The following is a 16,196-nucleotide window of genomic DNA, read 5'->3' as shown; positions in this document are numbered from 1 at the left end:
CTGCTTTATTGATGTGTGCATCTGTGATTGCGTGGAAACGGGGTGTTTATTTGTTTGGGTTTTTGTGTATGACCTTGAGCAGCCCTCAAGGCAGATTGAGTTGAGTTTAAGCAGAAGAAGCGTCGACAAGCCAACAGACTAAACGTAGCGATACCAGCCTGCTTCAGCGCAGTAGGGCTCTTGGCAGAGCTGAAGGGGCTGTCAATCATAACAAGAGCCATGTGGTGATTAGTCACAGTAGTCTGCTAACTCATTTGAAGGGGATTTTATTTGTTGTTCCGTCTTTTTACCAAGTGAAAAAACCATTACAAAAACTGTCCTAAAAATGACCTGCACTCCTTTTTTGCACAATTGATGTCTCGGTTGCCTTAAAGCCCTGAAAACCCTGAAAAGGTTTCTAGCCTCTCTGTTCGTCTCTATCTTTGTCTCTTTGAAAGCTACAGTGGACTGAAGTTTAATCACTAAATTAATCAATGCTTTCTACCTTAATTCACCTGGCTAGTCTCATCACACAGAGCCACACAGCTGCTTAGACAGCACAAACTTTCTGCCAGCCTCAGAGCTCCAACTAACGAATACTTTAAAAGTTCATCTGTAGACGTAACTATTGATTAGTTGATTAATAAAGTTTTGTCCAGGGCAAAAACAATAATAAACCAAAGAACTCCTTACATTTGAGAACCTGCAACCAGAAAATGTTTAGAATTTTTTCAGAATTATGAACATGGTGCATAATAGGTTGATATGGTAGAGCCTTTGGCGATTAGACTCCGTCGCAATGTTAGTTTATAAGGGGTATAGAGGCCGTGGATATATAGGAATATCCACCCGATGGAGTCTAGACACTGCAAATAAAGGAAGCCTGAAGATCTGGATGGGTGTAATGTGAAGCAGGGCTTCTGATGGAGTGTTGGGAATGATGAGAACTGGAGGTGAATGGGGTGGAGGAGGGTTGCATCGATTTAGCCTGAAATGACAACTGACAGCAACAGAGAGCACAGATTTAAAATTTGAATGCAACAACGCGATAGCTCGCGGAGATTGAGGCAAATCTGGTTGGTTTAACTAAAAGGGTAAACGCCCACATTCAGCCGATGACAATGCAGCCTATTAGGTTGAGGGAGAAGCATAGAAGTCTTTCTGAAAGAATTTACGCTGAGCTTAATTTAAAATAAGGGATAAAATATAACAAAATAAAAAACAAACCGATATGAAGTAGACAGTAATTGCAAATGAATAAACTGAGTGTAAACAAGAATGTAGTAATGCAGCGGTCCCCAACCTTTTTTGCGCCACGGACCGGTTTAATGTCGGACAATATTTTCACGGACCGGCCTTTAAGGTGTGGCGGATAAATACACAAAATAAAATGATACGACCGGCATAAAAACTGTGATATTTTCTAAATATAATAATAAACGTGAATCCACTGTGTACTCGTATGCAACTTTATTAGCAGCGTCCTCGTAACATCGCGCCAACAACATAACATGAGTAACCTCTCTGCCCCCTAACACTCTCTGGTTGCTATGGTAACATTTAAACATGCCTTCAAAATAAGATACAACACAAAAACAAATATAAAGTGCATGAAAAATGCAACTCACCATAACGCTAAATCATTGGGAGCCCTGAGCTTGTTTCTCTGCCACGAGACGGTCACATCTAAGGTTATTTGGAAGACAATGACACCCGAAGTGTGTTTCTTATGTCCAGTCTACTCATGTTTTGGTTGTTGTCACTGCAGAAAATCCCGCTTCACAAAAATGGCAACAGGGTTTTCAGTGCTTTTGTGGCGATCTCAGGGTATTCTGCCGTGACTTTAATCCAGAACACCGGCAGAGTTGTTGTCTCGAACATACTTTTAAGGCCGCCGTCATTTGCAATCTCCAGCAGTTGGTCTTCTTCTTGCATAGACATGCTGGATTTACCTGGTTTGTTGACAAATGGGTCGCGGATCCATTCCGTGGCAGTTTGTGGGTCTTTTGTGGTTGGGAAGTAGCGCTCAAACTCTTTTAAAAGCAACGACAGGTGATCGTGCACCAGCTGGGAGAATGAAGGCTCGGGCTCAGTCTCCCCGCGAATGTTTGAAACATGTCAAATAGACCTCTGTTCACACGTTCACGACCGATTGAGTTCATTGAGCAGGTTGAATATGTCGCACAAGTAAGCGAGTTTTGCGACCCATTCCTCGTCACTGAAATGTGCTGCCAGCGATGACTTTTTGTCTGAGAGAAATCTCTGCAGCGGCTCTCGTAATTCAAACACTCTGGCCAGCGATCTCCCTTGGGATAACCGTCTTATTTCTGTGTATAAGAGAAGGTGTCTGTGCTCCGCGTCCATCTCCTCACAAAGCTGCTCGAACAGGCGCGAGTTAAGGGCGTGTGCTTTGATGTGGTTAATAACTTTAACGACATCATTCAATACGCTGTTAAGTTCCGGTGGTATTTTTCGGCTAGCCAGCATTTCCCTGTGAATGACACAATGCGTAGACTCACATTCAGGTGCAACCTCCTTAATCCGAGTAGTTAAACCAGACAGCCGTCCGGTCATGGCAGCAGCTCCGTCTGTGCATATGCCGACACAAAAGGACCATTTCAGTTTTCCAGATATATAATCATCCAGCGACTTGAATAGTTCTGCGGCTGTGGTTTTGGTTGGCAACGATAGTGCACATAACATATCCTCATGCACATCCTCCTGATAAAGATATCGCACATAAACAAGTAGTATTGCCTTGTTGTCAATATCTGTAGACTCGTCAACCTGGAGTGCGTACCACGGTGATCCTCTCCAACAATTGTGTCTCAACGTCCTCTGCTATTTCCTCAATGCGCCGAGTGACGGTGCTAGCAGAAAGAGGCACCTGTGCTATCTTTTTAACCGCAGCCTCTCCTAGAAGTTCACAGCAAATGTCTTCAGTGGCGGGCAGGATCAATTCTTCACCAATGGTGAATGGCTTCTTAGCCTTAGCAATACGATTAGCCACCAAGTATGATGCTCTCAGTGCACTCGCATTTGTTGATGTGGTGGCCCTCAGTAATTGCTTCTGTCCTTCTTGTTCATGCTTTTTTCTTTCAAAATACTCCGAAGGCTTGTCTTTTAATGCAGGGTGCTTCTCCAAGTGGCGAAGCAGTTTTGAAGGCTTCATTGCCTCATTAGAGAGCCGGTCATCGCTTATTATGCAGAGCGGGCTTGGTGCGCGGGAATCACCTGTCACGATAAATCCATATTTTAAGTAGGACTCCTGGTATTGTCTGTTAAATGCAGCTTTCTTTTTCTTGGAAGTCGTAGGCTCTTCTTCTGTCTCCTCACTGGGCCTTTTCCCCTTCGCAAAGAAACTTGTTTTTTTACTCATTTTGCTAGCTTGTGGGTTTAATTTTAGCGGCAACGTTATCACGTGACCGAGACAAGCGTCAAGAGTGAGTCATAGACGGATGTATCGGAGGGAATCCGGTCATTTTTCAAAATAAAACATCGTTCAGACTCAGATAATAAATAAAACGGAAATAATGTTATTTATTCTTTCTCTGCGGCCCGATACCAAATGACCCACGGACCGGTACCGGTCCACGGCCCGGGGGTTGGGGACCGCTGTAGTAATGTATATGCATAATGAGAAGTGTGTATGTATATAAAGGGTAAATTGCAAAGGAGGAGCCACGAGACACGGCAGCCATCCTCGGCGCCATCTTACTCATGAAGGGCTTTGATATCGCACTGAATGGCAACTGAACATCATTCCTAATGCATCAAGAAGCTTAAAACATTTTGCCATAAATCAGCATATCCAACCTTGTTTTAATGAGAATTGTTTGGTGCCGTGATTTGATATAGACCTGTTGTGTTTTAAAGATTTTAGACTTTGTACTGTATCATTTTCACATTAAAGGTCTAGGACAGGACATACTGCTCCGCCTTTCGTGTTTTCGCTGTCACATGATACACTCAGAGGTGCTGCTAATGCTGCTAATGGGTATCGTAGCTTCCCGGCCCCGGCAAGTTTGAAGAAGGAAACATGGAGGACCACACGTATTCGAACAGGAGTCTTCTTCTTCTTCGCCCAGAAAAATAAAAAGGATATTGAAAAAAGCAAGAGACCGTCTTTTTGAAGCGTGAAGGCTACCGTAGCTGTAATACGTACTTTGAACTGCGTGGTGCCAGAGAGTTGTTTGCGATACAGTATGATCTCAACGCTAGATGGGAGAAATTCCTACACATTGGACCTTTTTAAGGGTGTTGATGATGCAGTTAGAGTAACTGTTATGGGTACGATCCACAGTACATATTATGCTTTTGTGTGTTATATTAGAGTAGTTGCCATTACAATGTTATAGTAAGGTAACATCAAAGTTAAATAGAAATGATGCCTCTTCTTGCATTGTTTATAAGGCACCTTCTTACAACATTGCCTCTGAATTTCTATGAATATGGCTTTACTGCAATGATTCAGCCCTGTGTAAAGGAATGTTGCAAGTTTCTCACACAAAATCTATTTCTTTTAAGATGGGAGAAAAATGTGAGAGGTTCCAGAGGTAAAATTTAGAAGACAATGAGAATGAAGTATGTTTGATGTGTCAGTGTGTGAAAAGTGATTGAGAAGAAATCAGCCCTAGAGAATTTGTCAGCAACGCTCTTTCTCTTTCCCTTTTCTTCTCAGTAAAAGTAGTAAACCCTCTAATTAGTGGTGTGCCTCGTCTCTAAAGCTGGGACACAGAAAGTTGCTCTGTGTGGTTTTATTTTTGTCTAAAAACTGTTGATGGAATGTGTGGTGGTCAAGCAAGCTATAAACAAGATTGTTAACGATTATTTTCATTCTCGATTAATCTAGCTCTGATTTTATTTATTAATCGATTTTATCGTTTTGTCTAAAACATGCCAGAAAATAGTAAAGAATGCTCATCACAAGTTTCCAGTGCCCAAGTTTCATCTTCAAATTACTTGTTTTATCTGACCAATAGTCCAAAACCAAAATATATTCAATTTCTAAACATAAAACAGAGAAAAGCAGCAAATACTGACGTGAGAAGCTTGAACCAAAGACTGTTTTGCAGTTTGCTTGATAAATTACTTTTTTGACAAATCATTGCAGCTCTACAATAATGACATCATAATGGCACCCATTATGAATGAGGTGCGACATGAATTACCTAAACGGAGATAAAATATTCTACCAGGATCCACTTTTTCTGACTGCAATAACAAAATTAAACGTGATGCAATGTTTAAATTGTACAATGGGCAAGTATTTTTTCCCCAAAATCTTTATTCTTATATTTAAACAAAATGTGAAATTATGATTCCTACCCAAGCCTTTGTCTTCCAGAGACCCCGATGTTACAAACACTGTAGCATGTCTATACTTTTTGTTCTCATGTGGTCCAAATTAAACTCCAAACTAAATAAAATTTTGGAGATTGATTTGAAAATTAACGTGTGTATGTTTACATGTCTGTGTGGCCTGCAAGTATTTCCCATACAGCAATGTCTTAGCCCAATTTTGACAGTATTAGCATGGCAAAAATTTTAATTGCGTTACAATTACACAGCTCGGAAGCTCATAAAGCTTTCTTTCATTACAGCACATGAACATAATCCAGATATATTTTCACAAAAGACAACAATTCAGGTTTATAGGTGTTGTCTTAAAAACACAATTTTCCACAGAATTGTATTGTAGCTGCTGTCTTTAATCTTAACATATATATTTTTTGTATATGATAAGCTGCGACTGTATCACATCATGACATCAATTTTCATTTTGTTTGCAGATATCAACATGGCAGGAGAGCCAAAACCATACAGGCCTAAATTGGGCTCCAAGAGGCCTCTCTCGTCCCTCTACAGGTCTGTGTGAAACACGTGTGTCTAGTTTTCCTCTATCAGTCGGATATTGCTTTGGTGACCTAGTATTCACAACGTACTTTTATTCTGCTATCTGGTACATCTGAGGGAACAGAATATTCCCTAACTGTGCTATTAATGTCTGTTGTTATTACACACTTGCTCATTCTTGACATTTTAGTTTCTTGTTGGTAGCAAAGAAAAACCAGTGAACAAGAAGTGAAATGGCTGTCATCTTAACAGGCTAAAAGGAATACAAAATAGCTGTTCATTCAGGCTTTTAAAGGGATAGTTTGACAGAATCCACCCACCAACACATCTAAAGCTCATTAATTAACATGTTACATGTTTTTTCAGGACAAAAACTGAATATATAAATGAAATATGATTTCCTGAAGTCACAGATCCAGGCTCGCTGTTTCTTCGTTTTCACTATTTATACTAATCTAAGCTTATCAGCTGTTAGCTGCTTTATATTTAAAGCAAAATACACTTACTCGCTTTCTGGCATAGAGTTAGAAGAGAAGATTGATGCCACTCTCATATCTGTACAGTAAATATAAAGCTACAACATTCAGCTAGTTACCTTAACTTAGCACAAAGACAGGGAACAGGGGGAAACGGATAGTCTGGCTCTGTCTCAAGGTAACAACATTTACTTACCAGCACCTCTAAAGCTCACTAATGAACACGTTATATCTCTTCTTCTTTTTTAAATCTGTACAAAAACCAAAGTGTAAAAATTACACCTTGGCAGACCGTTAGCTTAGCTTAGCATAAAGACTACAACAGTCCAGCACATAAATCCACCTTAAAATGGCAAATTGTTGTTTTTACACTTAGTTTTTTTTGTAAGGATTAAACAAAATACAGTACATATAACATGTTAATATTCCTATGTCACGCAACAATTGAAGACCGGAAGAACGTCTCTGAGTGGGGATACGGCTCTTCCGGTTAGCTTTTTACAGTGGCGGAGCCCAATAGATACTGCTGGACCAAGTCTCTCCGCAACCTGCCTGAAGTCACCTACGACGATGTGGTTCGGATTGAAAACATTTTGAAAACGACAAAAAAGGCAAAAGGTACAAGACCGTGTACAGAAACGATCATAGACTTCAATGGTAGAAGCTCGCTCTAGCCGTTCGCGATTTCGAGGGTACGGTAAACGTTTCTATGGTAACAGCGAGTTGGGCCAATCAGAGATGTTGCTGTTACGCTTAGGATTGTGGGTAGTGTAGTTTTTCTCCATAAGATTGCGGATAAAACATGTTTTTCTTAAAACAAGGTTGATTTCATACAGACTTCTAACTTCTACAGGAGCAGAAACTTTCGTTTCACAACCACGTAGCTCGTGGTCCGTCTACCTCGGATGGTTTAGACATTATGGCTGATAATCTAAATCCTTATGGAGAAAGGCTGTTGACCGGAAGTGTTCCAGACCTTTAGAGGTGTTGGTAGGCAACTTTTTTTACCGTTCAACCGTAAATAAGTGTACTTCCTAAACTGAACTGAAACTGAATTGAATTGTTTTGATAATAAAGCGCAGAGCAGATAATTCAGTTTAGATGTGTGACACACACACACACACACACACACACACACACACACACACACACAACACAGAAAAGTAAAAGCAGCCTGTTTCATCTTCACAGTGGCTACGAGTTTGACTATGACTACTACAGAGACGATTTCTACAGCAGGTATGTAAAAAGGATTATCTGGCAGTTAATAACAGCATGGTCTTTCTGTAGTTTGACATTTTTAACTCTTAATATCATTTTTTCAAATCCCTTTTTTCCTTATATTTTGCCCTTCAGTATTCACCCTCCTTTCTCCCTATTTCAGAGTTAGCTACTTAGATTAAGATGAGTATGGCGAAGAATAGCCCCATTTCCATCTGAGGCAAAGTAACTATATTATCACAGGCATAATGAATGTCATATTGGGGAGGTTTTTATTCCTCTCTGTTGGGCGTACTAATGATGCTTTTATCCGCATAGGCGAGTGCTGAATGTCAGATAGTCCCCAGGCTGGTCATTTGCGCTGGCAAGCCAGAGAATGTATCTTCCTTCTGACATTTTCATTGGTTTGTTTACTTCCTCTACTTTGCAGTATATATAATAGAGAGTTGAATCCTTCAGCTTTGAGTCATTATTGCTATTTTGGCAATTTGATTCATTCAAACATCTTTTGCAGCATGTCTATTAGGCGCTTTCTAAGCGTTTCTTGTTGCTCAATAACCTCTACAGACAGCAGGTAATTTTGGAAAAGAAATACTGGCTTGATGACACACTATGCTGTTCAATGCCCAAGAAAGAAGAAGAAAATAGTTTTTCTGCATTGTAATAACTTTTGTAACATTTCTATTGTTACTAAGATTGCTGCAAATTTTATTTTTCATGTGTCTTCAGACTCTTCGAGTACCACGGTCGTGTTGTGCCCGCGACCCGTGCTGTGATCCCCATCAAACGTTCGCGGCTAGTCGTCCCATCCACACGCAGAGCCAAATCCTCCCTTCCAGTCAGGGCCTGCTCCTCCTCCTCCTCCTCCTCCTCTTCTTCCTCCTCCCGAGCGCTCAATGTCGGCTCCATCACAGTCCCCAAACGTATGTCCCTTTTTTCTCCTCTAATTCACTTTTTCCTGCTCTGTTTAAAGGAACATTCCAGTTTATGGCAACTTGGGTCTATCATTTCTGTGTTGTGATAAGAAGTCATTGATTGAGATCTGGAAACATGGCAAAATTTAGTAGCAGGGCAAAAACCATGAGCAGTTAGACATCATGATCAGACGGGCTTAGGGCTGCAACTAATGATTATTTATTTTGATTAATCTGCTGATTATTTGATCGATTAATTGATCAATCATTTGGTCTGTAAAATGTCCGGGAATAGTGAAAATATCTAAAACCTAAACAGTTGGTCACCTGAGTCCAACGTTAAGTCTTCATATGTCTTGTTTTGTCCAACTACATAACCCCCAAAAAAGATTTTAGTTTGCAGTCATGGGAGACAAAAAAGCAGCAAATCTTCACATTTTAGAAGCTGGAACAAGTGAATCTTTGGCATCTTTTCTTGAAATACGACCTAGACTATTAAACAATTAACAAAATTGTTGCTGCCTAATTGTCTGTTGATCAGTGACTCGACTAATTGTTTCAGCTTGAGACAGGTTGTAAAAGCCAACATTAACACAGGTGAGCTACCTGAAATGTCGGTAATAATCCCTTATTACACATAAGAAATTTGAAAAGTTGAATCAGGAAGAGTGTAAACAATGATGGGTGTTTACAACAGAGAGTTTGGTACCGTAATAGTTTTACTGTTCACCTTTGTTTCGTCTTCCAAAGAAGTTTGGCTAACCTGGAGGTTTGTTTAAAACCAGTCCGCTCATCGGACTGCTTGTGTTTCTTCTCCTGTCTAACTTTTAGCATTCTCAGCAAGAAAGCTAAACTAGTTAATATTTTATAATAATAATGTTTCAAATATCTGTGTTATGTAAAAGGTGTGGCTTGTATGAACCCAGAGAGAATTATCACCTGACTCTGCGGTTTTCCTCAGATCTATGAAGCATTTTAGCATCTTTCAGCTCATTGTTTAGCTGTATGGCCTGCAACTGTACTGTTTTGGTTCACTCTTACTGCTTTTCAGCTCCGCAGCAAACGGTAGACAGACACTGTTAGCAAATAGCTGGTGAACATAGTGGAGCATTTAGCAGCTAAAGAGCCAGATATTTCTCTCCTTGGTTTTGGCCAAAAACTGAGCTAACCGAGTGAATATGGGACATACATTTGCCAGGTGGCCAGAAACAAAACTCCAAAAGACTAATAATGTTGCTCCGTAACTGCTTAAAGGACAATTCCGGCGTAAAATGAACCTAGGGGTTAATAACATATGTGTACCGAGTCGAATGTTCTCTGGGACATGTTTTCATTTCACGAACGCCGCACAACCAGTAACCAGTAACATAGCTCAAACACAGCGTTCGTGATTTGACTGCTCATGACTGTTTTCTAAGATGGCGGCCGAATGTAAACATGAATGCTACTGTCTTTATCATCTATCTTTTTAATAAACTGTCTGTACACTTACAATGTTCTCAATGCTTCGGTTTGCATGTAGGGACCCTCATTATGCTTCCGTTGTGTGGTGCTATTTTGAGCCTTGTTAGTGGTAGAAAATAGTGATTTATCCTCTGCCCCGAAAGCTAGCGTTAGCAGCTAACCACCGGTTTTGCAGTAGCTTGTTAAAAGCTAGAGACGCATTCGATTAGCATGAAAACATGTCCCAGAGAACGTTCGACTCGGTACACATATGTTATTAACCCCTAGGTTCATTTTACGTCGGAATTGTCCTTTAATGTGTGAATAAGTAACTGTTTACAAACACATTTGCTACATCAACTTGGTCAATGTTGTGTACAGCTTGTTGTGCAAGTGGCCCAAAAATATCAATCAATAGTAGTAGACATTTTGGGAAATTGGTTTATCTGCTTTCTTGCAGAGAGCAAGATAAGAAGATTGATCTCATTCTCATATGTGTCTGTTAAATATAGGCTGCCGCCGGTTATCTTGGCTTAGCACAAAGAATGGAAATGGGGAAACGGCCAGTCTGGCTCTGTCTGTAGGTAACGCAATCGACCTACCAGCAGCCACAAAATCTGTTATCCTGAAAGTGAATAAGCGTATTTACAAAGAGTGTCAAAATATTCCTTTAAGTTGGTTAGAAAAGTGTTTTTATTACAGTACTAATAGGAAATATGACCAAAACTGTGAAATGAATAAGATCCAGATTCTATGAAAATATAATGTCCTTAATTGTTCAACAGTTGCCACTTCACTGCTCATACTCTCACATATACTAATCGGTATTCTCCACATAATACAGTACAGTAAATTATATCATAAACTTTGGCTTCCATTCGTACGCCCTTTTACTGATTGTGCCTTAGCCACATTTCTAACAACGAACCTGGCTGAGACATGAGACATGTCTGATCAGTGCAGTAGCTGTTGTAACTGTCTTTCTCCTTGTCAAACATTGAACATTATGCTTTTCTAACTTCATTACTGATGCTCACAGTGAAGACAGACCAGCTCCTCACAATCAAGAAGGAGCTGTCACAGATCAAGACCAAGATTGACTCACTGCTGGGGAGACTAGAGAAGATTGAGAGGCAACATCGCTTTGACAGCGGTAAGATTTGAGGGAGGGGAGGACGCGTCTGCTGCAGGAGCATGCATATACAGTATACATGTGGGAGAGAAAAAAGACACACACACAGAGCAAAGTGAGACAGAAAATATTAAAGCTTTATAAAGTGGCTTGTCTGAAAGAAAGATTATTCTATTTGATCGATTATGCTCTGATGTTAACTGCCAGTCTCTCTTTTCCCAGACATGCAGCGGAAACAAGAGGAGGTGTGTGTGTGTCTCCATGGTGACACAGCAGACCACTCATGCAGAGAGGAGGCGGAGGGGACAGCCGAGGTGGAGGCGGGGGAGATGACGGACGGCGGCGAAGAGATCTTTGAAGATGAAGGCACCAGTGAAATGGTGAGAGGTGTGTGTGTGTGTGTGTGTGTGTGTGTGTGTGTGTTTTTTCTTGTTTAACTATATTTGTGGGGTCCAAAAACCGGGAATACAGTATAATTGTGGGGACCAGACAGCTTTGTGGGGCCAAAGTGCTGGACCCCACAACTGTAAAGGGCTGTTTGAGGGTTAAGACTTGGTTTTAGGATTAGGGTTATAATTAGGTTGTGGTTAGGGTTAGGGTAAGGGTTAGGTTTAGGCATTTAGTTGTAAAGGTTAGGGTAAGGGACTAGGGAATGCATTATGTCAATGACGGGTCCCCACAAAGATAGTGAAACGCACGTGTGTGTGTCTAACAACTAGCATGGCTCTGTCTAAAGGTAACACAATGAGCCTACCAACAGCTCTAAAGCTTAGTAATTAACATGTTTTATCTTGTTTGTCTAATCTGCACAAAAACAGACGTGTAAAAACAATGCTGGACTAATTCTTGCTTTTGAGCAGTTGCCAGGCAACCAGTGGAGACTCCAGTACTGGGTTGCACCAGCTCTGTTTAAGTTGTCTCCTAAGTTAGGCTGTGAAGTCGACACTAGAGGCTTAGTAACTACTAGTTTGTTTATAAATCACTACTAAAATTGTTGCACCACTACTACTAGGGGCATTGATGAGAGAATTATGCTGTATGACAGACTGCTTTTTTATTTACGTTTTACCATCAGTGAGTACAATTCTGTGACATTTTATGATTTACACATGTCCCTAGGGTATAACCTAGGGGCATGTGTAACTATTTACATAGTTGTTGCTTAGAGTTATGTTGTAACCTATCGCCGTGGTGCAACTGATGTTAGTAATTCATAAATCTAGTAATAATTTACGTTATGACTAGGCTAAGTTTAAACCTACACACAGTTGGTGCCAGCCAACAAATAATCTGTTAGCTACATATTCTCTACATATAAATACATATACAAATTGTTTGTTTTTAGACTTCGGTTATTGTAAGTATTAAATAAACAAGATATAATGTGGTAATTACTTATCTTTATTCCCCCCCCCCCCGCAATATGTTTTTCTGTGTTTTGTATTTAGATAGTTCCTAACTCTGTTGTGTTCATTTTTCTGTTTAAATATCACTTCTGTGCCTATTACTTTATTTGTTTGTCTAATGACTCCGATGCTGCAGGCGCAAATGTATATACAATGAAAAAGAGCTTTGAATGCAAAACTGTAATGTATGTGAAATATAACTGCTCAATAAACAGATATTTTAGATAAAAAACTACCAAAAATATAGAGACACTTTGTGCATTACCTGGAAACCAAGTTATCCAACCAACTCTTTACTTTCTGAAGAAGTGTATCTCTCTATATGTCTGTATCTATATGTTGCTGTTTGTGTCCTTATTTATTGTGGACAAATATGAAAACCAATCAATATATTCAAGCAGACTTTTTAGTAACCTTAAAAGAAGTTCTGAATTATTTTTATTCTGATATATTTTGCCATTGGTACCTCCATAAAAAAGCCATCCATGTGACATTTCAAACACCAAACATGCAAGTTTAATGAAAACACAAATTCCTTGTTTCATTTAAATTGATTAGGAAGTGTAGAACAACCAGTTATAAGAATGGATGTCCATCTCACTGATGTCTCTGTTTTCCTTTTCTTTTAATTGCAGATAGAGAATCACATATCGGACATTGACAACTGAGTAAGGTCAGTATTCTCTGCTTAAAGGAAATTATTCATATGGAAACAAAGCGTCTGGCATTTGATTTTGTGAAAAGACATTTAACATTTAACAGTGTACGGACAACAGTCCATACAGTGCCCAGCATAAAAAAGAAGCTCAAAAGATCCTCAACTAATTTTTTCCACTTTTAGACAGAGTGAGAAACACTGCTCATCACATCCTTTAAATGGCATTCTCATTCTCTCCATCTGGGAGCGTAAGGAAAGGCAGCTTCTCTGCAGTTATCACTGATGATTGTCTGAACAGCCGCAGAGATACAACTCCATCTCATCTGCACTTTCCATCAGACAACATTCAAATCCCCTGATTTACTTTGTATGAACAAATAGCTTTAGAGATTTAATTTGCCTCCTGGCTGACATTTCGTCCCGTGCCCGATAAGGGAAATCTTTTTCAGCCGCTCTGAAGATGATGGCTCATTAACATGATGGCATAATGAACCGTTTGTCCTCAGGTGGATATCTCAGTGGCTGCAGGTATAATCAGAAGCATTAGTTTATTTTGATGTTAGTCGCAGCTCCTACACCTCCTGTTTTTTACCTCACAGCGAAATCTTGCAGATAAAGCACCTGATAATGTAGCCACCTTTTATACACAGGTTTACTGTGAAGGATAATTTTTCACTGCAGTCTGTCTTGTTTTTTCATCTTTTTTCAGGTTGGTGGGGGCTACAGTATAAAAAGATGGGAGGACAGATACCAGCAAAACCTTTTTGATCAAGATGATGTATTTGAAATTAAACGAAAGCAACGACAGGAGTGGCTGACAGCAGAGGAAGAGTTTTTCAAACTTGTTTTTTCGCTTGTTTGCCTCATTAGAACATGACACTCCTGTGTACTTTATCGAAATGCTGGTTATCAATATTCTCCGGACTACTGCAAGATCAACTGCAAAGAGCAATCAATAATTTCCCTTCAAGCTGATTGCCCTCCTGAAAAAACAGGACAATGTATTGTGTGCTTAATATATAATAGTCTGTATTGTGCATAGAAATACGGTTACGTTCATCAATCAGATGAACCATGAAACACCCTCTTTTGCTGTAATGTTTGTTCCGTTTCTGTGCATTAAAAACTGAAGAGCCTTGACGCTGGTAACACTTGATAATTGATTTTGCTTAATTCGTACATTTTTGCTGAAATGTACATAGTATGTAATTTATTCACAATGTCTCCACACAGTGTTGTGTATGCATATCATGTTTGTCGTTTGAAAATGCATTTTGAGTTCTGTTTACATTTTGTTTATGGTAAACAAAAGATTAGAAGAGGCAATTTTTTTACTATCTGCATGTTAAAAATATGGCTATTATGGATAATTTTTATTCATTGCATCTGTTACAGCTATGGATAGCTACCGCTATGGATGATCACTTTTTTTTTTTTTTTAAATAAACCCATTAATCCCCAGAAAAGAAGTAAACAAGCAGCCTGTGTTGTGGCTTTCATTTCCACACACAATCTGGGGGGGACATGCACACTGTGGTTCTGTGGGGGTTTTCTGCTCGGTACAAAACTCTATTTTTACTTACTGCTTGCAAAACAACTTCAACAATCGTTTGTATTAACCTTGTATGACATGAGACGCAGCATTGGAAAGTTTCTACCTGACTAAACGTAAAGTTAACTTTTTCCTCCAGTCTAAAAACATGTTTAGCCTTGGGAGGAACATTACTGTGAGTCTGTCTGTCTGTAGGTCCACCACTTTGGTCCAGACGGAAAAAAACAACTATTGGGTAATAGGCTTCTACAATTTAATAAGACGTGGAAATCCCTTATATCATACCTTGCTACTATAAATCCAGCACATCAGTCCCTAACTTAGCACACACTACACTGTAACCAAAGTAATCAAGCAGTGACAGTCTCTGCAGGGGGAGGGAGTTTGGAACCAGGAAGAGTGGGAGTAGGACGGGGGCATCCACCGCATGTTTTTAGTTTTTTGTATTTAGATAGTTCTTAACTCTGTTCTGTTCATCATTCTGTTTAAACATGGACATACAAACGGAAATATCTCAACAACTATTTGATGGATGTCATTACATTTTGTTCAGACATTCACGATTCTCAAAAGATAAATCCTGCTGACTTTGGTGATCCTCTGACTTTTCCTTTAGCGAAACCATGAGGCACAGGCCTAAAGCTAAATTTACAAATCCTCCACTTAAGTTTAATTATAGCATTCCTACACATTAGTCCTATTCTGTGCTAGAATATTAATCTATTTTTTTGCTACAGTGCCCTTGAAAACTACAGCTTCTGAGCAATAAGTGGTGGTAAGGCAGCAGCAGATGGCATTTCTAATTCACTCACTTCATTAGCACCAGATCATTTTCACAGGTTAAGGAGGGCCATTGGCTGGTTTGCAGGTATCATTGGTTTTATAATTGCTGGCGAGCAGCCAGTGAGTACAATGATCAGTCATGCAGCTCCTTTAAAATGGACAATGTTCAGTGTGTGATGAACTGAATTAATCACCGGCTTGTAGCTGCTGGATGAATTATGAGTATAACAGAGGTCAGGATCTTTATAGTACATCTGTGATTAGCCATACTTGAGTGAGGACGAACAACTCGCAGCAAGCTTTGTTTTCCAAGTCAAAGATAGAGCTAATGTAGGAGGTTTTATAAATTATATCTGAAAGGAAGCAAGCACAAAAAGGAGCCATTTATAATGATATAGTTACTTACTAAGGCCTTTATATTCCCCAAGCCCTCCATCCTCTCTGGTCTTGTGCCTTCCGATCCAGTTGCTGCCATGACAGCTCCTCAGTCTTAATCACTTGTTCTGCACTTCTTCTCCAGGTCGGTGTAGGTCTTCCTCTCTATATCTTGCCTTGTAGGTTCCATGTTAGTGCCTGCTTGGTGATTGGTTTATTTTGTTTTTTAAGTGTGTGGCCTATCCAGCTCCTCTTCATTCTCCTAATTTAAAGTCCCATGGGTTCTTGCTTGGTGTGCTCCCACCACACATTCTATGGTTCCCACAGGTGGGTGTTGGTGTCGGGCCAGTAGATTCCCAGGAGGCGTCGAAGGCAGCGATTGATAAATGTCTGTAGTTTGT

General features: G+C 39.9%; 1 protein-coding gene across 1 annotated transcript in view; it reads left to right on the top strand.

The window, feature by feature from the left end:
* Window positions 1–13,095, top strand: part of ralyla (RALY RNA binding protein like a) — a 37,702-nt gene extending 24,607 nt beyond the window's left edge. The window contains exons 2-7 of the mRNA XM_078264074.1: window positions 5,772–5,847; window positions 7,503–7,550; window positions 8,262–8,455; window positions 10,929–11,042; window positions 11,244–11,401; window positions 13,063–13,095. Of these exons, the coding sequence (XP_078120200.1) occupies window positions 5,772–5,847; window positions 7,503–7,550; window positions 8,262–8,455; window positions 10,929–11,042; window positions 11,244–11,401; window positions 13,063–13,095 (623 nt within the window). The remainder of the gene's footprint in view (window positions 1–5,771; window positions 5,848–7,502; window positions 7,551–8,261; window positions 8,456–10,928; window positions 11,043–11,243; window positions 11,402–13,062) is intronic.
* Window positions 13,096–16,196: the final 3,101 nt, after the last annotated feature.

The sequence above is a fragment of the Sander vitreus genome, chromosome 12 (genome assembly GCF_031162955.1).
Source record: "Sander vitreus isolate 19-12246 chromosome 12, sanVit1, whole genome shotgun sequence".
Classification (NCBI taxonomy): domain Eukaryota; kingdom Metazoa; phylum Chordata; class Actinopteri; order Perciformes; family Percidae; genus Sander; species Sander vitreus.
Note: the sequence above shows the minus strand (reverse complement) of the source record. Positions and strands in the feature narration are given on the sequence as shown.